The sequence below is a fragment of the Haliaeetus leucocephalus genome, unplaced genomic scaffold (genome assembly GCF_000737465.1).
Source record: "Haliaeetus leucocephalus isolate CR32 unplaced genomic scaffold, Haliaeetus_leucocephalus-4.0 Scaffold712, whole genome shotgun sequence".
Lineage (NCBI taxonomy): Eukaryota > Metazoa > Chordata > Aves > Accipitriformes > Accipitridae > Haliaeetus > Haliaeetus leucocephalus.
Window position 1 is genome coordinate 87,813 of NW_010973148.1, and position 27,696 is coordinate 115,508.

At 37.4% G+C, this 27,696-nt stretch overlaps 1 protein-coding gene across 1 annotated transcript in view; it reads right to left on the reverse strand.

The window, feature by feature from the left end:
* The window catches only part of STS (steroid sulfatase (microsomal), isozyme S), an 84,736-nt gene that overhangs the window by 23,746 nt on the left and 33,294 nt on the right, over positions 1-27,696 (reverse strand). Inside the window, exons 6-8 of the mRNA XM_010580422.1 lie at positions 15,156-15,293; positions 3,288-3,447; positions 598-719 (exon numbers count right to left, since the gene is read on the reverse strand). Coding sequence (XP_010578724.1) covers positions 598-719; positions 3,288-3,447; positions 15,156-15,293 — 420 coding nt within the window. The remainder of the gene's footprint in view (positions 1-597; positions 720-3,287; positions 3,448-15,155; positions 15,294-27,696) is intronic.

A 27,696-nucleotide genomic window follows, 5' to 3' on the forward strand; every position in this document is an offset into this window, starting at 1 on the left:
CAAACGGTGCCCGCCCCCCCCCCCCCGCCCCGGCCAACTCCCCCCAGTTTCTATACTGGACATGACATCCCATGGTCTGGAATACCCCTTTGGCCAGTTTGGGTCAGCTGCCCCGGCTGTGTCCCCTCCCAGTTTCTTGTGCCCCTCCAGCCTTCTCGCTGGCTGGGCAGGAGAAGCTGAAAAATCCTTGACTTAGTCTAAACACTGCTTAGCAACACCTGAAAACATCAGTGTGTTATCAACATTCTCCTCATACTGAACCCAAAACATAGCACTGTACCAGCTACTAGAAAGAAAATTAACTCTATCCTAGCCAAAACCAGGACAGCAAGTTTAAAAAAAATATAGCTTCAGATACCACAGATCTCAGTATTGTATTGATATGTAGCATTAATGCATAGCAAAAAACCTAATGTCAAACAGTAAAATGGTGAATAGGCACATTCTGGCAAAAAGAAAAGTGAAAAGGAAGGATAAAGGCTAGATATTTTAAACAATTTATTTGTTACTATAGCCCAGGGCTTTTTCTTGATTCTTTTCAAGCTGCAATAAAAATTATATGAAATATTTAAAATGTGAACAGGCAAGTTTACTTACTGTTTCCTGGATGCCAGCGCACTGCATTTAAATATGCATTACAGTAATGGAAGAGAAATTCATGCTTGGATCTGGTTACTTTTCCTTGAAGTAAGGGCATCAGATCATGTCCATCAATAATTCTGAGTAAGAAAGCATTTCAAAATCAGAAGAATAACCCAAAACTCATTTTACTGAGAAGATATTATAACTCTGCATTTCCAATACTTAAACAAAAAAATATGAATGGCCACCCCCAGTTGGTCAGTTTGGAGAAAAACCCTCAGGTGCTCTTCCCCTTTGATTTTTACATTATTTAAGGAAACATTAATTTTACATTTTGCCATTAGGAATGGTTGTTTCCTCAACCCATTTTTATATTTTTTTTTCTTTTTTTTTTTCCTGAGAAAGTGACCAGTTGTGAATAAATTGCTACAACACAGTCCTCCAGGCATACATGCTCAAGCTGTTTGAGAGTAGTCTGGCCAAAGTAACCCTAAGACAAGAGAAATGTCTGTTGTGCTGCTAGCATCCCCAGAAGTAACAGTAAGAACTCTGTCCAGCATATTATGTATGCCAGAATTTAAGACAGAAGAAGTAATTTCAAAGTTGAAAATGAACTATGTTTAAATAGGTGTTTATCAACTACATACACACACAGAAATATATATATATATAAATTCTCTAAATGCTGCTGGACAATTTTGATCGTGCTTTTAAGGAGTCAGTCAATTTACATCAAAATGGAGTTATACAATAAGCAAGGCATTTAAATGTTTCCATAAATTAAGCCTTTGAATTGCTGGAATCAGCTGGCAGGGGAGAAATCACAATCTGCATTTTTGACCTGGTGTGAATTACAAATCTACAAGAAGTTTTATAGGAAATTACATTTTGCTGATATACAGATCAGCAGGCAATTCTTTTTAAAGCATTTTGAGCAACATCTCATAAAAACTTTTTGGAAGCTTTTAAAAAGTTTAAAAATGCCTATGTTAATTTTCATTACCATGTAAAACCCTTTCTCATTAGTGTAACTACTACAAGAGAGGTACTAACTTCACTTTTTTAAGCCATGAGCTACATATGACTATGAAATTCTTGGCAACAATTGTATGCAACAGCACCATTCTGAGTAGGACTCTTCTCAAAGGATGGACTGGAAAACGTCCTGGAATTCCAAATGTTGTCCAAAAGCTCTGCTTTCTGGGTGCATCCCTGTCTGTGGGAGTTTGTTGAATTAGTCTTTCCAACTTCCAATTTGTCCTGTCTTCTTGCCTGAGTAATGCACTCTTGTCTCACCCCTGCGGGCTTGCTCACTATAAAGCTGAGAGCAGGATATATGCACATCTATTGAAGACTTTCTGTTCTACAGCCCGTTGATGAGGAGAAGGGTGTCTCCAGTGCATTCCCACAACTGCTGGTTTCAGGGGGATATATGAGACTTTTCTTCCTGATGACTTGTTTTTCTTCTTTAACTAGGAGCACCTCCCCCTTTCCTTTTTAACCTGCTCCCTCCCAGTGACTGAATCCTAATCATAGTCATTTCCCTTATTTCTCAGGAAGAGTTCAGTGGAGTGATAGGAACCCAGCTGCTGGATCAAAAATGCTTCACGCTAGTCCACGACCTACCATGAAGCAGTAATTATGGCACCTAGTCTACACAGAAGAACTAGAGTGGAGCAACTTGCAAGCAGAAGTTACACAAGTATATTGGGATTTCTATCAAAGAGATCAAAATAAACCATCGATGCTTAGTCTTCACTCAAGCAATATGAAAACAAAGTGTGTAAGATCTGCCCACATTCAGAACAATCTGAACTGCTTAGGTTTGACAGTTACTGCTTGCAGGGGATCTCACAGGACCAGCCTGACTAATTTCTCACATCTTACACATGTCCTGCCCTGCCATTTCCTTCAAGCACTCAATGAACCATCATTAGCAGAGTGTCTCTGCTCACCACTGGTTTTCCCCACATGGATGCTGGATGCTTTTGTGCTCAAAAGCTGTTTGTGTGTGGTAGATGTGTTCAACGCATAAGTGTATCAGCAGGTTCCTCCAGTTACTGGATTTGGATGGCAACAGAGTTTAGGTGGAGGCACCTTGCCACTGAGACTGGCTATCTCCTGAACAAGACAAAGCACAGGGATGTAGGCGTGTCAATAAAGCATCTTACAAATTTTAGAAGTCCAGTGGGTTTTCTTATCAGGCTGCAAACTCTGTAAGGGATTATTTTCACTAACTTGGTAAAGAACAAAAAAAATGAGAAAAGTTTAGCTGGCAATTGATGTGTTTTGTTATACTAAGCAGGCAAGGTTGAGCTCATAAACTTTAAAATAATTTACACTTGCAGTTCCTTTTTCTACCACGTTCACTCATGCAGAACAGAGCCTTTTCTGATACATTCATTTTGGCTTTTAGTAAATAATTCTAGGCCTGATTTGACAGTATGTTGCCCTTGGTGGTATTCTCTTCTTGCTGCTTGGTGCTTGTTCTGCAAGTTAAGCTGTATTTACATACAATGTTTCTGTAAAATATATCAGTATGTCAATATGAAAAGAAACAACATACTACTGTAAGTAATGATAAAAAAGTGCTTTTAAAATCTAGCTTTTTCTTTTCATTCTCACCTCTATCTTAATAGACATCACCAGAATGTATAAAACACTCATAAGACTTTCTCTAAAACAGAGATAACTACAGACCATACCTGTCAGAGGGTAACTGTGCCTCTGCAAGTTTGACTATGGTAGGAAATATATCCATGTTACTTGTTGGCTCATCAATATAGGCACCAGCTTGTATCACTCCAGGCCAACGGAGAAGCCCTGGCACACGAATACCTCCTTCCCAGTTCATTGATTTTCCACCTGAAAAATGAAAGTTTCGTTTGCTAAGAAATTACTTTCTTAGAAAAATACACCCCCCTCCCAAGATTCAATTTCCAAATATTAAACATTCTGTCTAGCTAGAATCTTTTCATTAAATGTATTTATCTTATTTTTAATTTGCTAGGTTTACAGTTTCCACCTACAATCAGTATCTCTCTCACAGTAAATCTACTAAAGTGTATTAGAGCTTATAAAATGTATTTAGTTTACAAACAAAATTAAATAACAGCTGTAGGAGATAAAAAGGCACCTTGCAGGAATCTTCATATAGAATTTGGTCTAGATAGTGTGCCACACAGCTATGTGAAGATAAAACCAAAAAACAGGAATCAAAAATAAATTAAGGTATACCTAGATGTCTGAGGTATGAACCCAGAGAGAATATACAGTATTTTATTAAAAATGGTGCTTAATGACTTTAGATAGAAGAAAGTGCTTACTTAAGTATGTTACTGAATTCTCCAATTCAATGCATTAGGAAGAAATTCGCTACAGTGATGGTAGATCTCAGGATGCCGTGAAGACCTTTTTGACTTCTAAAACAACACAGTTGCATCAAATGCGCTATCAGCTGACTGTATTCAACACAACATTGCAGCCATTTCCTTTGTTTTTACAATATCCATCACTGCCCAGTCCTCCTGACATCTTTGCAGAAGGGCAATGTGTTTATTCTATGACAATATTTCTACCATTACTTAATATATGATTGACACAACTCTGTATGAAGAGCTATCACAAGTACCATTATTGATATCTTCCACAGTCATGTCACTATGTACAGCACTTCAGGTTGATCTTTGAAATTAATATATCACTTGGAAAAAAATATTTCTGGTAAACAGATGGGGTTTGGATGTAGTTAAGCATGGTCTGGGCCAGGCATTTACAACTAAATTGATATTGTTTTATATAATAGAAATGTCTGAAAGAAGAGGAATTAACTGAATCAAACAGCAGTTAAACATCAACTGAATCAAACAGCAATTCATGGTTCAAACTAAACTACTATGAGCCTGTTTTTCCTGTATCTCCCTTTTTCAAGTAAAAAAACCCACAAAAGAACAAAGTATTACAACAAAGTACTTCAACAGTGCTGTCTCCTCAGCCTCTTAGACCTTCAAAACACCACCTAGATGCTAATATCTTTGGTGTCGAGCCCAGGCCTTACCATACATGCTGTCTATCTTACTGACGACTCAATGATCTTTTCTATTTCAGTATTGGGGGGTTCAGAACCCACCTGCTTTTCTACAGGTTTTTCACTGCCTATACAGGTAAGTGGCAACTTCAAGAGAGAAAACTCCTTTGCATAGATCTTTACCCATTATAAATATACACACACACACAGTTTTGTGGCTGAAAAAACTTTAGTTCATGATTCTTTGTTATATCAGATTTTTGCTTATTTTTTTCATGGGCTTTATCAGAATTCATAATATTGAATAGTCCGGGACACATAATTATCTAGTCTGATGTCAGAAAACTTAGACTTTCTAATATCCAACATTACGTCAAGCAACAATCTTTGCTTAAGTTGTTTTTGGAAAGCAGTGCCAAGTTCAGAACACAACAAGACTGTCTTTTAGAGCAGTCTTAAAAATTTACTCTTGTCACTGTGTCAAATGCAATTCCATTCTCACGATAAAGCACATGGCCACCTATTCTAAAACTGAGGAATGAGATGCATGGATTATTTTTGTTTACATTCTTGTAAAAAAGATGATTTTCAACACAAAAATCTAAAGAAAATGTAGATCTAATTTATAAAGGTGTTATTTGGTGAGGTTTAAAACACTTGTCACCTAGCAGAAGGAAGCGTTCACCCAACAGTATGCTGATCTGTTGTTAATACACTTGGTTAAGACCAGGTTAGATGTCAATAAGACTGTGTGCATCTTCTGTAGAAAAGATTACTCTACCAGTGTAAAACAGTCATTAAGATTTTAAAAGTTTGGTGGGGATTATGTGTTACCTAGCAGGAAAGTGTCAAGATTAATATCCTGACTGAAGTATGGTTCACAGAAAATCTTGTTGAGCGGGAGTAGTTAAATCTGAATAAAAACACAAGAAAAGTATACAGACATAAAATTACAGATATCCTCAAATTAAGATATTTTCAGTGAACAGTTATGCTAGGGAGATGATTTAGTTCATGAGCCAGATCCTAGTTCTGTGTACACATCACAGCAGCTTGTTGGCTGGACAGTGCAGACAGACAGAAATCTGAGCTGAACTATAACACAGGTAGCTTTAAGTGTGAGGTTCCTTTTATTTCTGTATACCTGTCTGAACCTAGTAACAGCACTAGCTAGATTGGGTTGTTTAAATAAATTCTCATTTTACTGTTGCCTCCTGTGTAATCTGAAGACAGAGCAATTTCAAGCTAAGTGGTGAATCCCATTCCCACACATGATGCAATTCTTAAAACCTCAATATTGGATCACTTTCACAGCTCCTAGGTTCACAGTACAATTTTCCTGAATCACTACAGAACAGGACAGAAAACTTGCACATTACCCAAGCACAAAGGGAGCACTCAGCAAATTCTGCCTCCCTGCTGTGAGGTACAAAAAGCAAAATGGACTCCACAGCAGGGCTATCTCCTCCCTCATGTCTAGGAAGAAGTGACTGCTGTTTTCCTTTCAAAAGGCTAATTGGAGCATAATTTTTTGATATCTCTGGAGGTTAGGAATAGCAGGGAACCAGGGCAGGAATTACAGGTCATTGCGGAAGACTGTCTTCTATTATCTATGCTTATGTGGTGTTCATCTTTATTAGAACTGTGTTTACTGACATCACTAGAGTTGCTTAATGCCATTCTATGATTACAAATCCCTTGATATACATTTTCTTTAAAACTCTAGCTGTTAAACATTGTTCAAATTATCTGCATTCTTTTTTCCTTAAAAAATAAAACAAGGTTTCACTACTAATGCTTGAAACAGGAACCAAACATCCAAACAGCTAAAATATTAGAAGGAAAATAAAAAATCCACAGAAGGTCATTAATTTAAAATTAAATGTCTTGATATTTCAGGATCTGACTCATTAGTTTTGTATTTTGCTTGGACTTAACACTGAAACAGAGAAAAGGCAGCAACCTAGTAGTTTGTATGCCTGGCAAAATCTAGGCCACCTAGCTATATATTATTTTTAAAGTCTTCTAAGAATGTTTTTAAAACAGCATAAAACACCCCAGGCTGTATTTTCATGCTTAGCTATCTATGCTTTCTGAGTAGTTGCACCCTTCAGTGTTATATTGAACAATAGCCTACATTCACCTTTCCTGAAAAATCTGCAGGAGCAGGCGAAGTACAGACATAACTCTCTGCAGTCATCCACAACATGATGTCAAATTTCCATTTTAACCTCATTTCAAATCTTAGCTAAAAGAATATCTCTTTTTCTTCTCCCTCTGGTTTAAACTGACTATTACCTAACTCTGGGAATAGAGCTTTTACAAAGGATTATATATACACAGGGACTCTGTGGTGTATCACTATTAAAATTTTGAATGATGAAAACTATTTAAAATAACATTCTTGGATCACTTGGATCATAACCATACTACCCTTTCCTTCCTTCTTACATTCTTCTACAAACAAAGCTTCCAAACCCAATTTATTCTCTTGCATGATAGAAAAATACAAGGAAATTAATTATTTTACCCATTTGTAATGGACTTTATGCTACAAATATTGACGATCAAAACTGGTTACTATTGCTTACCTTATAAAATGATCAAACAACAATTTATTTTCAATGGCAAGCTCACTCTTTAGTTTACTGATTTTTAATCTGTTTCATGTACTGCTTTTGTTAGTTTTCAACCTGAGCTGTTCTTGTACAGGTGAACGTGCAGACATAGCTCATTTGGACATCTTCTCATCTGACCTTTCTTCCAATCAAATGAAATTGTCTCTCGGGATATTTTCTGTTTCAGTCAAATTAAAAGATGGGTTGATTATTTAAAAATCTGGATCACTTGAGAGAGAATATAAAAATACAGTACATTTGAAAAAAAGGTCAGTTCCTGCTCTCATCAAAGTCAAAAGTGAAATTCCAACTAGTATCACTAAATATGCAACAGCATAATTCCTGTCAACTTGATTTCTCTGGGACTTACAGATAGGAAACAGTTTACTAATAGCTTCAAGAAACACTGCTGAATGAACTTATCACTGCAATAGATGAAACTGTACAAAAATAATAAATTTAAATAAAATATTGGATAATTGATTCCTCCAGTCCTTGTTTAGCTCTCACAGACCAGTAGTAGATTTTAAAAAATCAGGGTGTAAGCCCTTAAGAAACATTATTTTTCACGGATATTAACAAGGTAACTATGAATATACGTATTTCTAAGACACAAAGCACTTAAAATTAATGTTGTTCAAAAGGCTTGCCATTATCAGTGTTTGACTGCATTTCTGTTAGGAGCAGAACTCATGACCCACTGCAGCAGCATGACAGTAGCCAAGTGCCTGTATGCATTGTGCTAAATGCTTCATAAATACAAAGAAAGACAATGTTTCTAATGTGCAGGTCCAAGGTACAGGCAAAATATATTTATCGACGTATCCAAAAGAAGCTGACAGTAAGAGTATTAAGAGATGCAAGGAGACTCCACAGAAAATCCCATATGTAACAGTGGGATAGATGTCAATGAGTGGTATCGTGAGAGGACTTCTATTGTCTGTGTGTGTACCACTGAAATAGTATACTGAGAAAAAGTGTGGAGAAAACTTTTTAATGCCTTTGCTGTTTACTGCTATAAAGTATGTAGCAGAGAAGACATATTTTATAACATACTAGAAGATAGTTCAAGAAATGAGTCACTAAACAACTAAATAAAAACTACCAAAAAATAATTAGATTCAATATCTCATGGTACCAAAGAAGAATATAATGGCAAATCCTTTAGACCATTCATCTTAAGCTGCTTGTTTATTCAATGGAGAGAATATTCTATTCATTTACTTATTCTAAAGTAGAGATCTCAAGTATTTAAAAAAAATAACCTCAAAGTTCCCCACTTTTCAACAGAGAAATGTCACAGAACTAAAAAAAAAAATGCTGGAAAAATTACATAGAAAGTTTTAAGAAGATACTTCAGTTAAACAAAATGGTTTCCATATTTCAATCTGAAAATGTTAACAGGATAAGAAGGACCATAATTTATATGTTATAAGTCATAATAACATATAGGTTATAGATTATACATCAGATACAACTTATATGCCAATATAGGATAAATCATTTAGAGATCTGGTATGAATGATAAAGAGCTAAATAGGAAAATACATAGAAACAAAGATTTTTCAAAAAAAATATATCATGAACTGGAAGTTTCCAAAGGAACTAACAGGCCCAAATGACTCAAAGGACCTGTTGGCCCAACAGCTCCACAGGAAGTATTAGGTTTCTGTGAGAAACTGTTTCTGATCAAAACATGAAGTAGCCAGGAAAAATGCATTATCATGTATGCATCTAGGAGTACGAAGGTCTTGAGTTGTTGGAAAGAAATTCTTACTAAAACAGCTACTATTTTGGGTTTTGGGTTTTTTTTGTTTGTTTTAGAGGTTGTATCTAGATTTAAACCTTTGAAAGATCTTTTACAACGACCTTCAGGAAAAGTTTCTGGAACATTAACCATGGGTTTGGAGACAAAAGGTTGTCATGAATCAAAATCTGACTAACAGGCGGGAAACAAAGAGATAAAACAAACAGCCTGTGACACTTTGCAAAAAAAGTCAGTAGTAAAGTACCTTGATGCTACTCTGTCTTAAGTCCCTTGCTATTTTAATACATTGACTTCAATTTTGGAAAGGAAGTGAGCTGTGGAATTGAACAATCCACATATGACAAAAAGTATCACAGCTGGATCAAATTCAGAAGAAAAGACAATGGATTCACACCAAGTTGGATGAACAGGAAACAAGACACAAGTTCAAATTCTGTAAAAATATTTGCAGTACAATGAACATTAAAGAAAAAATAACTGAACTAGGGTCTATGGTCTTAGTTATTCGTACCATAACCTTCACTGTATACTTAAGAAGAAGGGCCTACGTAAAGACTAATGCTTAATGCACATCTGTAATCAGTAAGATGAAAAGACAACAGGCATTCTATAGGATGAAATGGATAATATTAAAAAGTAAGTATATAAACAGGTAGTGATACCTCATGGCAAAACCCAAAAGGCAATATTTGTGGAGTAATTTTAGAAGAATACATTGCACAGTTAAAAATATTTCACAGAAGAAAATAACAAGAAATTAGGGACAAGGAAAAACTAATCAGTTAAGAATGATGAGAGAGACTGACAAGACAATTCTCTTCTGAATGAGGTATTAAAGGGAAAGAGGCATAATAAAAGTATACAAAACAATGGTCACCTAGATGAAGTATAATAAGCTTTCCCTCCTTTATCCTATTCAAAGAGAAAACAGTATTAAACTTCAAGATGTTCCATGAAATTTGCAACTGTCCCATTTCAAAATAGTAAATGAAAGCACCGTGTTCTCATTGCCAAATGATTTAGGCTGTGCTAAGAATTCAGAAAGACTGTTGTGGTTTAAGCCCAGACAGCAACAAAGCACCACACAGCTGCTTGCTCACTCCTCCCCCCCAGCCCCGGTGGGATGAGGAGAAAATATAAAGAAACGCTGGTGGGTCAAGACAAGGACAGGGAGGGATCACTCACCACTTATGGGCACGGGCAAAAGACAGGCTCAACTGGGGGAAGAAACAACATCAATTCAATTTACTACCAATCAGATAAAAACAAAGATACTGAGAAGTAAAACCAAACCTCAGAACACCTTTGGGGAATGGGGGCTGGGTCAGCTCGCCACACCTTGTCTCTGCCGCTCCTTCCTCCTCAGGGGGAGGAGGACTCCGCACTCGGGCCCTGCTCCGCCGTGGGGTGTCTCCCACGGGAGACAGTCCTCCACCAACTTCTCCAAGGTGGATCCTTCCCGCGGGCTGCAGTCCTTCAGTCCCAGCCTGCTCCAGCGCAGGCTTCCCCACAGAGTGGCGGCCATCTTGGCGGCCTCCGCTCCCCCGCTCCCCTCCCTGGGCTGGGGGGGACAGCCTGCTGCCTCACCGTGGCACAGGGGGCCTCCCCTCCTCCTCCTTCTCCTTCACTGACCTCGGTACCCGCAGAGGGGTTCCTCTCCCATCCCAATCCCCCCACTCACCGCAGGTTTCCCCTCTGAACTCCGCTCTCCCAGCGGCGCTACCGCCGTCGCTGAGGGGCTCGGCCTGGGCCAGAGGCGGGTCCGGCTTGGAGCCGGGGAAGCTTCCAGCAGCTTCTCACAGGAGCCGGCCCTGCGGACCCTCACCCCATACCAAAACCCCGCCACAGAAACCCAAAACAAAGACTCAAAGTGGAATTTCATCGTCCTATGATGAAAATGTATATAACTCATGCTAAAACTCTTTGTAGAATCTAAATTGTCAGGATTCACATCTCACACCAAGGTCATAATATCTAGGATTAGGAGGAGATCTTAGGGATCTTTATTTACTACACAGCTCCTGTATCTTCCTCCAAGGATTCTGCTCCTGATAACTGTCAGAAAAAGGCCACTAGAAAGACAGGCTGTGATTTTGATTCATCACTTCAATATTACTAAATAATGTCTTCTAAAAAAGGCTACTGAAGAGATGAACCAGACTGTGTTTGACAGCAACTAGTTAAACATTGTGTTAGCTCTGGTTCCTAATTTCAAGGGCTATCCAAATTTACAGTGACTGTTCCACAGTCAGAACCCAGAGTAATAAAACTTTCAAATAGAAATTTCCCCTCTTTGTGTTCAGTCTTGCAGTGCGAGCCTAACTCTCCAAACTCCTCTTAAATTTTATTATTGGGGCTCATTTGGCGGGATATCAAGACAAATTAGTGAGTTCAAATTGTGGAGATCTGTTGAGAGCTTTTGATTTTAGGGCAGAACCAATTATTGCTGAGCATACTGCTCCAGCTCTGACAAGAGGGTGAAGTGGCTTGATTCATATTCACATTCATGCAGTGCTGATATATAAAAAGATAAGTAGTGGAGATTGTCTAGCAGAGGCAGGGACAAAGGACGTGCATGTCTCCCAGTTTTGTAAACTACTCATCAGATGAAGCAAATTCCTAGTGCGTGCACACACGAGCACAAGATTGTCCTTTTGCTTTTTTAGGCACATTGTTCTATCAGTGCCTGAGACTTAGGGGTTCACAGGTCTTGTTTTCATTAAATCTGCCAGAGATGTACAGACCGCTAACACTTCTTATTGTACATGACTGTTAATACAAATACATTATTATGTATGAAAATTGTTAATTATGCAATTAATTGATCACTTCCACTTCAGCCCTTTTGAAAATTATGCATAATATACCTGTTAAATTAAGGACTGATATGGAGATGGAGAGGGTGGAAGATAAAGCAGAAATCATTGTATTTTAAAATGGTAAAAGTATATTCAACTGATTGCATGGGTCTTTTCATTTCTTTTTATTTTATTAAGAATGTCTCTCATGCCATAATTATTGTGTTTCTTATATAGTGATTATTTTCTATCCCATAGTATATTACAACTTTTGCCAGCATAGCATAGGTGGTAACTGTAAACCACACGATTCATTTTAAAAATAAGAAGACCCATCGCTCCCCAAGTAACCCTATCAGTCAGATTTTTTATTAATTCAGGTAAGATCTATTTCAAATTGTTCTCCATTCTTTAAGTATGAATACAAAATTTTGTAGAAAAGACTCCATTCAATCAAAGTTCCTCAGGAAGGCATTTTCTCTAGTGTATTTGTCTTTTTGTTCCTCCTTGTCATTTATCCTGTATCTTATGTCTGGCATTCTAGAAGGCAAGTATTTTTTAGACCTTCTAAAACACCTCAGGCTGCGCCTACAGCTACAGATATGTAACCACATGGTTCCTTAATTACTTAAATCACTATGCAAGGCCTATGTGCTAACGTTCAAGATACATTTCACTCTGGTGTTAGCCCAAGGGGACCCATCTGATAGTTTGTAACCTCATGACTTCGGCATTGCTTGTTTTGCTTGCGTACCATTTCCTTTGCAGCTCTCTTAAAATATAAGGGTAATTTCTCAGACAGATACCTACTGACTAAAAACTGTGGAGTCTTCTCGCTTGAAAACCTCACTGTACTGTTATTGCTTACTGTATATGTCTATCTTTCTTCCTTTTTGCAGTTTTGCAGATGATGATACAAAACTGTGAGAAGCAGCTGATCCACTGATGGTTGTGCTACCATCCAGAGGGACCTCGACAGGCTGGAGAAATGGGCCAAAAGGAACCTCATGAAGTTCAGCAAAGGGCAATACCATGTCCTGCATCTGCAGAGGAATAACCTCTAGCACCAGCACAGGCTGGAGGCTGACTGGCTAGAAAGCAGCTCTGCAGAGAAGGACCTAGGGGTCCTGGTGGACAACTAGCTGAACGTGAGCCAGCAATGTGCCCTTGTGGCAAGGAAGGCCAACATCAGCCTGGGCTGCATTAGAAAGAACGTTTCCAGCAAGTTGAGGGGGGTAATCCTTATCCTCTGCTCAGCACTGGTAAGATACACCTGGAGTGCTGGGTCCAAGTGCAGAACTCCCCAGTACACGACAGATATAGGCATACTGGAGTGAGTTCAAAGGAGGGCCAGGAAAATGACTAAGCAGTTGGAGCGTTTGACATATGAGGAGAGGCTGAGAGAGCTGGGACTGTTCAGCCTGGAGAAGAGAAGGTTCAGTGCAATCTTACCCGTCTGTATGGATACATGGATCTACCTGAGTAAAAAGAACAGAGCCAGGCTCTTCTCAGTGGTGCCCACTGACAGGACAAGAGGCAATGGGCACAAACTGAAACACAGAAAATTCCATTTAAACATAAGAAAGAGCTTTTTTTACAGTGAGTGAGATCAAACACTGGAGCAAGTTGCCCAAAGAGGCTGTGGAGTCTCCACCATTGTGGATTTTCACAACTTGACTGGACACAGACTGGACACAGCCCCGAGCAACCTGCTTTAGCTGACCCTGCTCTGCAGGGGCTAGGACTACAGACCTTGGGAGGTGTCTTCCAGACTCAACTACTATGTGATTTTGTAGTTCTGCAATACTACTTTTTTAAAAAATCATACCTAAAGGCAATTTACTTCTTTCTCTCTGCAACTAAAAGTTTCAAGTTTGGTAAATGCTTTCCATAAACTGCTGGATTTCTTTCATCTTGTCGCCTGAAATATGAGGGGAAAACAAATCACACAGCCACTTCCTAGTGAAAAAAGGAAAAGAACTTTACCTCCGGTAAAAGGACAAGAATATTCACTGCATTTCATTAAAAATAATAAAAACAAGCATTCCTACCCTATTTCAGTAAGATTGAAGACTATTAAAAACATTTTGACATTTATTTTCCTGATGCTGTGTCCACCACTCGCATGCTGGAAAACACTGTTTTCTGTAGTTTGTCAAAGGGAATCCTTTATTTCATATTTGACAATGCCTATGAGCAGTCTGTGACTGAATAATCATAATCTTTGATTATGACCAATCTGTGACTGAATGTTATAGCCATGCTATCCAGTAAAATTCCTTCACCTCTACATCCTTCATTCTCTCATCCTATTATCCTATTATCTCTTCTTGTCTGCTTTTCTCAAAAATACATTGCTGACAATAATTATGTTCATCCCTATGTTGGAACCATGTTCTCAAAGGTATCCAGTAGTGTATTACACTCCTGCTGACTGAAGGGATCACCATGCCAGGGATATGGGAATGGACAAAATGAGGAAGGCTGTTTGCTAAGCTGGAATTTTTTTCTACAAGATCACAATATTGCAACAAAAGCAGTATCTTCCAGCTTTGCTGTGTGATATCACTGGGAGAAAATAAATGTATTACAGTAAGGTAGATTTTAAACACATTTTAAGTCTCCACAGAACAAACAGATTTTGGAGTACTGATCTCCACAAGACCTGTACTAAAAGAATACAACTAAACTCTGTCCTTTTAACTAAAGTCTCTCAATTTCCCAATCAGTCTTCAATTCAGTAAGCGTGTTACGCATTATTTTCAAAACTCTCTTCTCCAACTCAGTCTTTTCTGCTTGAAATCTTGTCCTCTGGCTGTTGTCAAACTTGTCCATCCCAAACTCAATCCAACTGCTCTCATTTTTTCTTTTTTAACCTAACTTTCCTTTTCTACTTTTTCTGTAATGAACACAGTGGACTCTGTTGCTGGTTCTCCTATCTTCTCTATATCCTATCTTTGTGTGATCCCACTCACTCCATCATATTTAGTTCCTATTTACGATTCCTGATGGCTCACAAACCACCTTTTTTTCCTTTCTATCCTGCTATTCAGCCATTATAGTAAAGTACTATGAACTGACATCCTTCCAAAGCTGTATCTCTGCCCAGTTCAAGAGTGTATTTGCTAGTGTTAAAACTCCACAGAGCTCTGGCTGAGCATGTAGTCTGGTTGAGCTGTTGTATTTGACAAGTAAATCCCTTATATTACTGCCTAAGTTTGAATTTAGAATGACAGTCATAAGAAGTTTACTATTCAGGAATGGGGTTTTGACGTTGGCCACAAAGTACATTACAGTTTTGGAGCAAAAACAAGGAGATGATAGTTTCTGACAGTTTTTAAGAATAATGAGAGAATGTTCACCTTTATATATGCCATTGTATCCTCCATGGACTTCTCCAGAACTGGAGATTTCTTCAACATGAGCCCCTTGGTCAGACGTAAAGTATACAAGAGTTTTATTGCTCAGATTATATTTCTCCAGCACATCCAGAACCTGCCCTAAAAAAAAAAAAAAAAAAAAGAAAAGAAAAAAAGAACAGCTTGAATGACTTCGAGTGGCTTTTTCATTACTCTTGGCACATACAAATATTGTTGTCCTTTTGCCTTTTAAGATCTCTTGCCATACAAACATTATTATACATAGCAATTGGCACCAGGCAGTATACAGTAGGGCACGACTGCACAAGGCTTGTTGCAATCAGGACCATGGTTCAATTGCTACAGGATTTCTTGGAAGTATAAAATGAGAAGATTTGTGCACATCAGAGAAAAGGGCTCATCCACAGAGAGCCAGTGACCTTTGGAAGCAATTGCTCTCAATCAAGGAAACCCCTCAGCAAGAAGATTCAAACCGCTGAGGATATCTGAAAGAGTCTCAGCATGAAGAATACAGCTAACAGTTTGGGGGAAAAGCTTTGCTGCCTAGCAACCTATAGAGGCAGCATGGCAAAAATCTCAGTGTGAGTGTTAGAATAAGACATTCTAAGAAAAAAAAGGAAGTTAATGTATGGAGTGCCTCTGGAGACCACACGGTTTCATTATCAAACCTACTAATTAGTCCCTAATTTCTCATCAAATAAGAACAGACATTGACTAAACTCAAAATGTGCAATGCAATAAACACACACGTGCACACGTATTTAAAAGAGGCATCCACGTGGATATGCTCCGTAACTCTAAGGCACCGTGGGCTCACATTTCATTTTCACAAAGGGCTCCTCACACTACCTTGGCACTGTGGAGAGCTTTGCAGTGAATGTAAATTACATTCAAACCTATTTAGACTGAATTCTTTAAAGAGGGTTTCTGTATGAATGAGAGTGAAGCCACTCTTTGTAACTTGCTCCAGCAAATTTTATACTGATTAGGAATCTAAAATTATTGGTCCTGGAAACCAACCAAAGTATAAGAATATACTTCTCCACATCAGCCTGCAAATGAGCTTTAACCTTGTCCTTTAGGGATCTCAGAGCATATAAAGATAATTCTGTCTTCACAACCATTTTATCTTTATTCTTTTTACTTAAACATCCAAGAATGGTCCAATTTGAATGTTAATTTTGATTTGCTCACCTGCCCAGTAAGAATTAATTCATCAGCTGATACCCAATTATTGTGTCAAAGAGGATGAGATAAGAACTTTGAAATACAGAGCCTCCTTTAAGGATTTTCAGATCGTTTCTGTTGCTATGCTCTTTTTCTGGATAAGGAGTAGTTACCTTACATTATTGCTACTATTTCTACTTGTCTTTTAATGTTACAGCATTCTAAAACTGCCTTGTTAAAAGGGTTGACTGTCTTCATTTCTCATCAGCTCAAATGACTGGGTCATGAATAAAGGAACATCAGCAGTTAAATAAGTAATACCTGTTGGTCTTGTTTGTAAACTAGGAGCAAAGAAGAAATGTAAGAGTAGGAGAATTTGTTTATGTAAATTTTGAAACCTCGTGGGAGTTGAAATTTCCCAACAGAGCTGAGGAAAATCTGTTACAAAGGCTGACATTTTAAAGTTGGTGGGTTGAGGGAAAATCATGCAGATCCATCTGACAAGCCATTCGCTTGCTGCAGCAGGTGGACTTAGTGCCAGAAAAGAAAGAGGCAATTTCCCATTGGCTTCTGAGATTGTTTGGAGAGTGTACTTGCTAAGTAATTATAATATCCCTTGGAAAGGTGGCAATGATGATAAAAAAGTGGAGTACATAGATAAATTAGGACATTATGTGTGGGTATTCAGCCACATGACCTCCAGAGTTCCCTTCCAACCTGTATCAATCTATGATTTTATGATTCTATGACAATAATAATAAATGGGATTGCATGAAGAAATATATGTGCAATGACATGCACAGATGCATTTTTTTTTACCTACACTGTTTTCCTTGATGAAATTGGATTTTCAAATTCATCCTGTATATAAAACAAAATGAAAATAAAACAAGAATTGCACTCAGTACATTGCATTAAATGATGTCTGGTGATCAGAGACATCTGCTGTCATTCAGTAATGGCCATTTTGATTTCCTAATTAATTTGGGAAAAAATAAGAAGCAATGAAAAATGTCTCACTATCACAAATAATTAAATAAAGCAGTCATCATTATGATTACTTTTTTTTTTTTTTGAAACAAGGTTGAGTAGCTTGACTTGGCCTGAAAAAAAAAAATAAAAATCTGACACTCAAATGTTACCCATTTCAGAAAAAACACCCCAATAAAATGGATAGAAAATCTCATCCAAAGCTTGTTGAACGCAGTGGTAAAACTTCCATTTCCTTCATTTGGATTTTGAGACACAAAGAGGACTGGCTACATTAGGGTTAATTAACAAATGCTAAAATGACAATTTATTTTAGCAACAACATTTTTCAGTGCAGATGGACTAACAGTGGTAATTCAATAACACTATTGTCAGAAAATGGCAATCACAACAATGCACTCGCAGAAATGAAGCAGAACTTCCATTTCTATTTTCATCTTGAACACTGACACCTTCTAGAATGAAAACTATAAATAAGCAATAAAGTGTGTGCTACCAGGAGATAAGCCCCATTAAAGTGCATTTGAATGATGTGGCTACTGTTAACACAAGCAATACATTCACTTATTAGCATTTCTAAATGGTAACCAATACAGAAGAAAAATGCAAAGAATGTATTGTGGATCTCTATGAACAGATATCCTTCACATGCAGTATTTTATCAATTTTGGAAGCAAATACTACAAAGTGGGCAAAATACATCCTTTACTGTTTTCTTATAACAATTTAATTCCTTTTTTACTCTAACTCCTCCACTCTTATTATTCCTGTAGATTTCACAGAGACTTTAGAATTAAGTTAAAATTGATGTATAAACATTCCCAGGCAATGCCAGTTAATGAACAAGAAGGAGTTTCATCTAACCTATTTTTGCTGCCTAATTGTGGAAGAGGTGAATCACAACTGCAAAAAGGCTTTTTTTACCAGTTGACTAGAAAAGAGAAGACAGGCAACTAGCTCAGAACTAAATGCCTTCATATTAGACATCACGGACAGTAAGATCAATCCTACCCAAAGTGCTAGACGTGCAACTACATGAGCAACACACTTCAATGAATGTGGTGAACAGATAAATGATGTCTGAGTAAGGGAAGATGGTAAAGCTGTATTGCTTCACCCATAAAATATGATTGGAAGGGTATCATATGTCATATGCTCTTGAACTGCAAGAATAGGACTTCACCTGGTTTAGTATCCCCTTTGAGTCCTATTGCCGGTTGCAGAAAGCAATACAAATTTTAAAAGACTTTTTGGATGTAAAGAGTTTATACAGAAAACAAAAGTGTAGGATAAATAAGACAAAACACTGGGAAATCTGTAGGTCTGTTCAAGCAACAATAGCTGCTATCCCCAGTGTAGGAAATTATCAACAAAAAAGGAATTATCAATAAAAAAGGAAAAATAAAAAAGGAGTCTTTATTGAAAAGACTCACTTGAAAGCCATGTTCTAAGAAATTAACAGCTGCAATGATCTCTGTGGATGCTACCGTTTTCATTTTTTCTGCTTTGAACAGAACAGATTTGGAAATACAACATTTCTGAACAACAAAATCAATCTAACAGTGAAGGAACTGCATAATTTCTGAAGCTATTTAGCAACTAGAATTTCAGATCAAGTTTCTCCTACTGTTGCCATTCTAGGAATGTATACTCCGATATAGGTGGCTAACACTGTAGCAAAGGCATTAGATAATTGGACAGTTTTCTTTCATTTGTATTTTTTAAGATACAAACCAGATTAAGGACAGCATTCAGATATTACTTGTTATAATAAATATGTCAATGTTCCAAAATCTAAGTAAAGCTTCCTCCAAAATATACTGAGGACTGCTCTACATTCTGCTCTCTACTCTTGCTTCAAGTTTTGTTAAATTATAAAGTGTTGTTCCATTCTTAAAGCGAAAATGCCAATTTCAATGGAGCAATAGCTATGTGAAAGTGGTAAGGGCAATTGGCTCTGTTCTTTAGAAGGAAAGTGAGAGTGCCATGCCACTACTCGACTTCTCTAACACAGCATGAATGGTAGCTGAACCAGCCTCTCTAACGCTGACTGTAATTTCTGGAGTATTTATAAAAAATGACTATTCATTTGAAAACAAGGTACAAACACTGAAAAACAATAATGTGTTTACAAATGTGTTAGTGATTTGGAAAATTGTTCAAAGGTTTAGTCAAGCAAGCATATGAACAAATGCATTCAATTCATAAATTAGCTTACTGTCATTTGAGGTCAATAGGACAGAAATGTTATTTGTATTAATTTGAAATAATTTAGAGTCTTGCAGAAATTATGAATAAAAAGCTCTAGAATACAGAATATTTTTGTGTGATCTAGGCATTAGGACAAAACAGTCTCTACTTGTGAGGACAGCTTTAAACCAGTTTGCCAGATTTGAAGAAACAACAGAGTTCAGAAGGAGGGTTAAGAATCTGTCTCAGGACAAAACAGTTGACGATAAAGGGAATTCCTGTAAATATAATATAAATATTCTTTTCCCACTCCAGCAGACTTTAATATGCCTCTGTTGTATCCAGAAAGTTACAGTAAGCTTGAGACAATTATTGGACAAAGAGTGATCTGGGAAGACCAGCCACCACATCTCTGCCTAGAAGAGGCAGTTTGGGGTTTTTTTTTGTTTGTCTGTTGTTTGTTTTATTATTTGCTGTTTCAGAATTCCCTACTGATACTAATGTTTGTTTTTGAATAGCATCATTAACCAGAATCACAACTAACTTGTAGTCAGCTGAAGGGGTTCAGCTCTGTGAGTGGCAAGCCAGGAGTGCTTTGAATACAAGCATAAACTCCTACAAATTAACCCTATATGCCTAAGTATCTGGAAGCCTATATTTCTCCCAGAAAAGATACTGATGCCATCCAACTATATAGGCACTACATAGTAAACCTCTTGGGACCCTCTTCCTGCTACAGGAGTTAAATTAAAGTAATTCCACAGTTCATCTCTTCAGGGCTCAAAGGCTAAGATTTTCACCTCATGAGAACTTAATGTTGCAACTTTTACACCCCATCATTCACAAGCTAACAATCATTTTAATCCCTATGTTGGTTTTGTATGATGAAAAAAGATACTTCACTCTTTAATGCACTGATCTGACGACAAAATCCACTGACTAAAACCTTTGTATAAAAACAAGCTTAGTAACTAAGACCAAGACATCCCTATCTTAATTTTAGCATTTGAACAATTCAGGTTATAAATATGCAAATGTTTCTGTGGTATGCTCAGAGCCATCCAGTTTCCCCTTGATAAATATGTAAATCAGCTTGTCTCTGCAGTGGGGAAGTAATTATCACTTTCAGACCTAGTCATTGAGCACAACACTTGAGGTAAAGATGGAAAATAATAAAACCATTGACAGCAACACAAGAAGTAGCTGCACATATGGTGAACAGTACATAAACTCCACATGCAACTTGTTTAACATTCAGAGATAGAACACAACCACTGGAAAGTGGAAATTCTGGGACGAAGCAATAGGTTGGTATTGCAGCACATTATCTAGCCAATCAACAGAACACATCCACCTAAGACGATGGGTGATTCTGCACAGGGGGAGCATTAGCATTTGAACCTCAAAGGTGAGAATGAATACTAGCCAGTATAACTGTTTGACTAGCACAGAAAATAAATGCATAACTAATTATAAAATGTACAATAATGCCTGCAGGAAGAAAGTGGAGTGTAGATTCAGTGCAAAGTCTTGAATCAGTCGTACTGTGCTACCGTTATTTTTCAAGTTATGCTACGGAAACAGCCCACGCACTGAAGTTTTCTCCAAAGTACAAAGCTGGAGTCTCAAATGTGCCAAGTTCCTCCTACGATAGGTTAGTGGGATCTTCAATGTCAACAGGACATTCTGCCAAAAAAGTAGCATCTGGTTCTGAAAAAGCACATTTATATTAGTGTTTTAATTCAGATCAGGAGTGCATATTTACAGTAAATCCAATAATGGACAGTTGATATATTTCTATTTGCATACCAAAGCCCTCTTGGATTTCATGACCTGGAATCCTTTCAAATTAAACTAAACTCAAGGATGGACTCTGGGGATGCACCTAAGGCACTCATGGGTCTCCTGTCTCTGCTGGTGTGCTGGCAGCCTCTCCCCAGCTTGGAAGACAGTTCAGACCCGCCGCTGTTGGCAGTTCAAAACACGGTAGGATTGACGAATCTGACACTGAAACTCTGGTGCTTGCACAATCAAGCTCCTCCACCTCTACATATTGTAGATACACAGAGGGTGGGATTTACACACAGTGTACACATCTACAGCTGACATAGTTACTATAAACATTTTTTAAAGTCAGTGAAGCAAAGGAAGCATTTCCATGCGCAGCTCACCTATCCTAAGATATATGAATTTGGCCCCAAAATTCTGAATTCTTTTCACAGTGAGGTAAGGTGAGGCAATTGACCCAGATTTAACTACCTCCAATTACCATTCAAATCAGTAGTTGTTAGGTCCAGACGGTCTGTAGAACATCAAACACTTTTCTGTTGGATTTCCCTAGACTCAAGGTGAGACAAGTAAAATGAGCGTAAGCGCTCGGAGAAGGGCAGTCTTGAAAAAAAACAAAGCAATTTTGGTGGGGGGTCAGCTAAGCTATCAGTGCGAATTTGCTTTCTGTTTGGATTTGGATTGCCATGTAATTGTAAACTTGTATTTGGCTTGTGACTGTTTATACAGTCTTATAATGTGTCTTTCAGACCCTCAGGATAAATTTTCAGCATAGTGCACCGCAGATTAGGCATGCACTGCTTAACAGCTACGAATAAATCAACCTAATTTTGACTTATAATTAAGTATAAGTTTTTCCTAGAGATGAGTACCACATCTCTTATTTATCTTATTCATATAGGGTTCAAATTATTTTGTAAACGTGAAAGTTGGAATGATACTTCAGATATATATAAATACATGTGGATAATAAAGCACAGAGTTAAGAGGTGGTTATGAAAGTTGTGAAGACCTGTGAGTATAGCTGCAACATAGACAATGCAGGATGGAAAGGTTTTCATATTTACATCAATACTACAACACTAATGATGGATCATTAAAGGTCAAAAGTCTAACTATTCGGTGGCTATCTCCTTATTAGTATTTAAATTAGCTAATAAATGTATTGCTTGAAATTCACTTTTAGACCTTACATCTGTTGAACATAAGGCTATGTATTTCTAATGTAAATCTTAATTTTTAGCCTGCTTAAAATGCTAAAATATGAGAGATGGTCATGCAATTTTAGGAGGGTCCACTGAATCTGCATTTTGCATGACAGCTGTGATAACTTTTTGGGTAAATTTGCATCTTCATTCTGCACACATCTGAGAATAAGATGCCATTTCACACATACAACTAAGATGCATAATGCAAAAGACACTTTCTAGTTCCCCACTTTGAGGTCTCCCATGCCTTCTTTCAAATTCTGGAAAGGATTTTTTTAGGTAGGACCTAGGCAAACTGTGATGACAACCGAAGGATGCTATTCATTTTTGAATTAGACTGTCAGGTGAAGTTAAAGCTTCAGCTATTTGATAATTCCAATATATGCTGACGGTGATTGATTCAGTAATTGTGGAGTGATAAAAGAAATTCTTCTCTATATCTTCAAAGGTTTAAACATTTATTAACATCAGACTCAGTTTTAAACTAAATATGTATATGCTCTTAGATCCAAATGCATAACGCCAACATTTTGCCAGATTAAAATATGAAGAATTATGAAGAATTTAAAACAGGGCAAGTAATTTAACCCCACATTTTAATCCTCTGCACTTTTCTGAAAATTTCAAAGTATTTGTCAATGTGTTTGTTTCATTTTTATAACTTTCATTAAATAAAATTGGAACTGTGATAAAATTGGATGACATTAGAGCCTAAGCATTTCTTGTCTTTCAACAGGCACTTTTTAATCTTTGCTGAATTTGGGAGTGGATTTTAAACAGTTGCTATAATCATATACCATGAAGTTAAGAGGAGTTTTATCAAGATCAAATTAATATTCCTCATGAAATCTTAATTATTTTCAGTTCCCGGTTTTCTGATTTTAATTGTGCAAATCTAATCTTATATGAAAGTAGCTGTGCATTAACTCACCCACAAAACACAGGATGTTTTTTTCCCCTTGACATGACCATCACCATGCACACTTGCTAACTCACCTACTTCTCTAATTGCTTTTGAGCAACTCAGTGGCTTTTGTGCCTTAGTACTACGAGACACTTGAAGCCTAATGTGCAATCACCATCTCCAAACCATGCTAGCTGTGAATGAATCTCTGTATAGACACTGTTAATACCAATAAGAAAGCAAGCCTGACTGTGAAAATTGTCCTTAAGGGATTTTTCCACTAATTAATGTAAACTCCAATTTGTCTTCTCTAGATGACATCCTGAACTTAGTAAAAAACAACAAATAAATTGAAGGCCACAAATCTTTCTTTATGATTCAGCCTTTTTTCCAAATTATTCTCCTTCTTTTCTTTTTTTTTCTTTTTCTGGTATGTGTGTGTGTTCAATATGACAGTATCTATCCTGATTTAAACTCCAGAGGATCTTTTCACAAGGGAAGGCAAATAAGTTTTCAGGTCATCCTCATTGATCATAGATGACTAGCTCAGAAGGTTGCTCACTAGCTTATGAAATGGGACTTTGATTCTTTAATTCATCTAAGTGCTCTTGAAAAAGTATTCCCAGCCTATTTGGAAAGAGCTTTTGTAGAAGCTTCAGAGTAATATTCAGTAGCACAGCAGATGTCTGCAAGAAAAAAAAAAAAATCTGCCTTTTTCTGGTCTGAGGCCTGGAAAGAGAAATACGTCACTCTCGTTCTAAACTGCTTTGAAAATACTTGAGGTCTCTGCTTAGGCCAAGATGTATTTGATGCCCCCAAGACATGGTGGGGGTGTAAGATTACAGAGGGCCCTGAGATCGTCAGGCCCATTTCTTTGCCTTTTCTCTACCTAATTCTTACTCACGAATAAAGCAAATATGTGACATGAAATTACTAACATAGTTATTAATCTGAGTTTACAAAGGTTCAACAATATGAATGTTATGTGTCATTTGGTTTGTCATGGGAAGTTACAAAAATGGACCTATAAGACTTGCTTGTGTGAAGGCAAGACAGATTTCTGGAAGGGCTCTGCTTTGCATACAAGGATCACAGCAAGATGTGGAGTTTAGGATAAATCTGAAGGCTAAATTTGAGATGAGAAAGGATCGCTCACATACCACCACCGCAGATCAACTGAAATATTAACAAAGATACACAGAACAAATTAATCTAACTGTAAATAGATAGTATCTGGGGAAGAGAGGAGTTACTGCCAAGGTGAACTCCCCAAAGCACAGATGGCAAATAACCCGTGAAAAGCCCCAACCAGCACATTTCTTACTTATGGGAATAGCACTATTCCTATGGATAGAGATGTAGGTACAGGGTTAGTCCCTCCCTATTTATGTATTTTTTTAAAGGACTAGTTCTTTCTGAACCTATAAAATCAAATCTAAGGAAGTCGTATACAGATGGACACCCTTGAACGGGAAAGGTTTGAAATCTCCGCTTTTCACATGAATAGTTCTGTAATGGAGTGGTGCTTCAGGATCACATATAGCGAGAAGGAATTACACAACATCAGACAGATTTCTGCTCTTCAAGGTGCTGGAAAAGCATGGCTAGCTATACTCAGCAACTGACCGTATTGTTATCAGAATTCAACAATTAAATACGACAACAGTAGGATAGAGCATTTGCATGTTTCCTGATCGTGTATTTATTATACCAGTGCCTCCTATTTAAAACAATTATTTCCTACTCTCTTACTGTGTATTCCTAAATTTAATATAGAACAAGGGAAGTAATTAAATGTCACATCAGAAAACCAGTTTACATTCTGAGAAAGAAATGTGATATTATTCTCTAGTATTTTTTGCCAAGTCCTCAAAGCTCTCTTTAACTTGGCCATCTACTTTTTATGAGCAGCACCTGGGGGTTATTGCAAGAATTGGTTGACAAACTACAGCAGAATCACCCAAAAGTTGAAATGTGAGTGGACTGAGAAATTTGGGATATGGGGCTTGACTACCTCAGCTCTAAATTGGCAAGAGTATTTAGGATATGTCCTGTAGAAATGTTTTAGGGATTTTTTTAAGGACAACTGTCAATTTTGTGCCTTATTAAAATAATACTGGTAAAAAAGCCATCATAGCAGCACTTTGCCCATAACACCATGCTAAGATGTTCAAACCTTGTCCTGTAGGATGTGCTGTGGTAGATACAATGGAATTTACATTATGTTTCACTCTGTCCTGAATCACATCTTTTTATATTGTTGGAAACTTCGGCCCTAGTCAGGACTTCATGAGACAGATGGAAAATTTCAGCCCACTTTCAGCTGCATAGACATCATCCTTACCTTTGGCTTTGGTTTTCCCTCTACTTTCCTGCTAACGGGAATTTGACACTTGTATGGTGTTGCTCACTGCCTGCGAGCTTCTGGCAGCCACCTCTGCTTTCCTCTTCTGCTTTGCCAGCTATCGCCAGCCACGTACTTAGCACTGTCCTGCACGTATTAGAAAGGTGGACCATTTGTCCATTATCTTTCTGACATTACGGTTAAACTTTGAAACTAAGTATACACTTTTTTTTTCCTTTTTATTAAAAATAAATCAACAGAAAAAAACAGATTGTTTGGAAGGTTGTGATGCCATTTTTTTAAAGAATCACAGCCTTTTCAAACAGCACCCATAGTTGTCGACTTCAAGTCAGCCCAGTTCCACTGACTTCAGTGCAGTTACATGAACCTATGCAAACAGAAGACGTATCCCAGCATGGTTAAAAAGAACAGATATTTATCAGGGTATTTATCATCTTGCCTAGTTGAGTGACTGCTTTCTTTTTTTTTGAACCAAGTGCCTAAAAAAATGCCTCTTTTTCAAAAACAAAAGTAGTTTGAGGGACCTGGCTATCTGCCAACTAGAAACACTTCTATATTGCTACATTAAGGTCCTGATCTTAATTTAATCTCATTCTTTTTGGATTTAGGAAGGTATCTTCTTCAACTCTTCGGGAAGAACAACTAATACATGAGTTTCATGGAACTGAGAAATGTTTATATAGAAAAGGAAAGTTTAAATTAAGTAAAAAAGTTCTGTTAGCTCATCTGAAAAGAGACACCTTCGAAAAGGAGGTGTAATATTAAAGTATGTCAAATTGATATCACCCTCTTTCTCTCAATTGTATGACACTTTTGTTCCTCCTTCTTAAAAACTAGTCTTTCCAGAACTGCTTAAATAATGATGTTCCAATAAGCTGTTATCAATAGGGACTGATCATTGTAGGAGATGCCAAGTAATGAAAAGCAGCCAAGTGGAGGGGAAAAAATACAGTGTGATCTCCTGTGACAATCCATTGGGAAGAACTAGCAAAGAATAACAGCAAAGAAAGAAAAAGAATAAATTATCTGCTTGTGGCATATGAGGAGCTGACAAGAAAAGAAGGCGAGATTTGACTCTTAGAGGAAAGTGCACCTCCCTCACATCAGGAAGGCAAAGATTTATTTATAGGAAGATAAAACTAGTATTGCAGCTATGGAAACACATTAAAGTTATCCTGACTGCTTAGTTCGATGGGACTGTTGATATCAATATGGGACAGAGGAACCTGGTGCTAAGGCTCTCATTTTGGACCACTGCATCATGACCATATTTCTGTATGTATACTACTGGGTGGGCCAAGATCTCTTTTGACAAGTAGCGAAAGAAAAGAATCTACTAAAAGGGAAAGAAGCCTCATCTTCAGAGATGGTAACAGACCTACCGCAGACATTTTGCTAAAATCCATTTCCTCGCTGCCACTGAAGTAGCTCAATTATGTATGAAAGAGTTTTATAAACAGAACAGGCCTGTTTTCAAACATCGGCTATCAAAGCTGCTGATATTCTCAAGGTACTCTATTTTATTTCTTTATCCTTTGTTTCTGTTTTAAAGAGAATGCTATTTACTATTTAACACCCATAGAAAACTTTTGAATACATTCATTAAAGGTTTCTTATTGACCCAAGTTGTCAGCAAGAAATTGAATCACTGACTTCCTTAGCTGACAAAAGAAATTCTAACTTCAGATTTACAAACCTCAGAGCTAAGGAGTACCAGAATTTTACAAAATGATCATCTGAAAAAATGTATTGACAATGGCTCTTTTATACTTTTTGACATTACACATTATTAAATGTTTCTGAAAGTTGCAGTATGATGTGATGATTTTACAAAGATCATAGAACCACAGAATTACAGAATGGTTTGAGTTGGAAGGGACCTTCAAACATCATCTAGTCCAACCCCCCTGC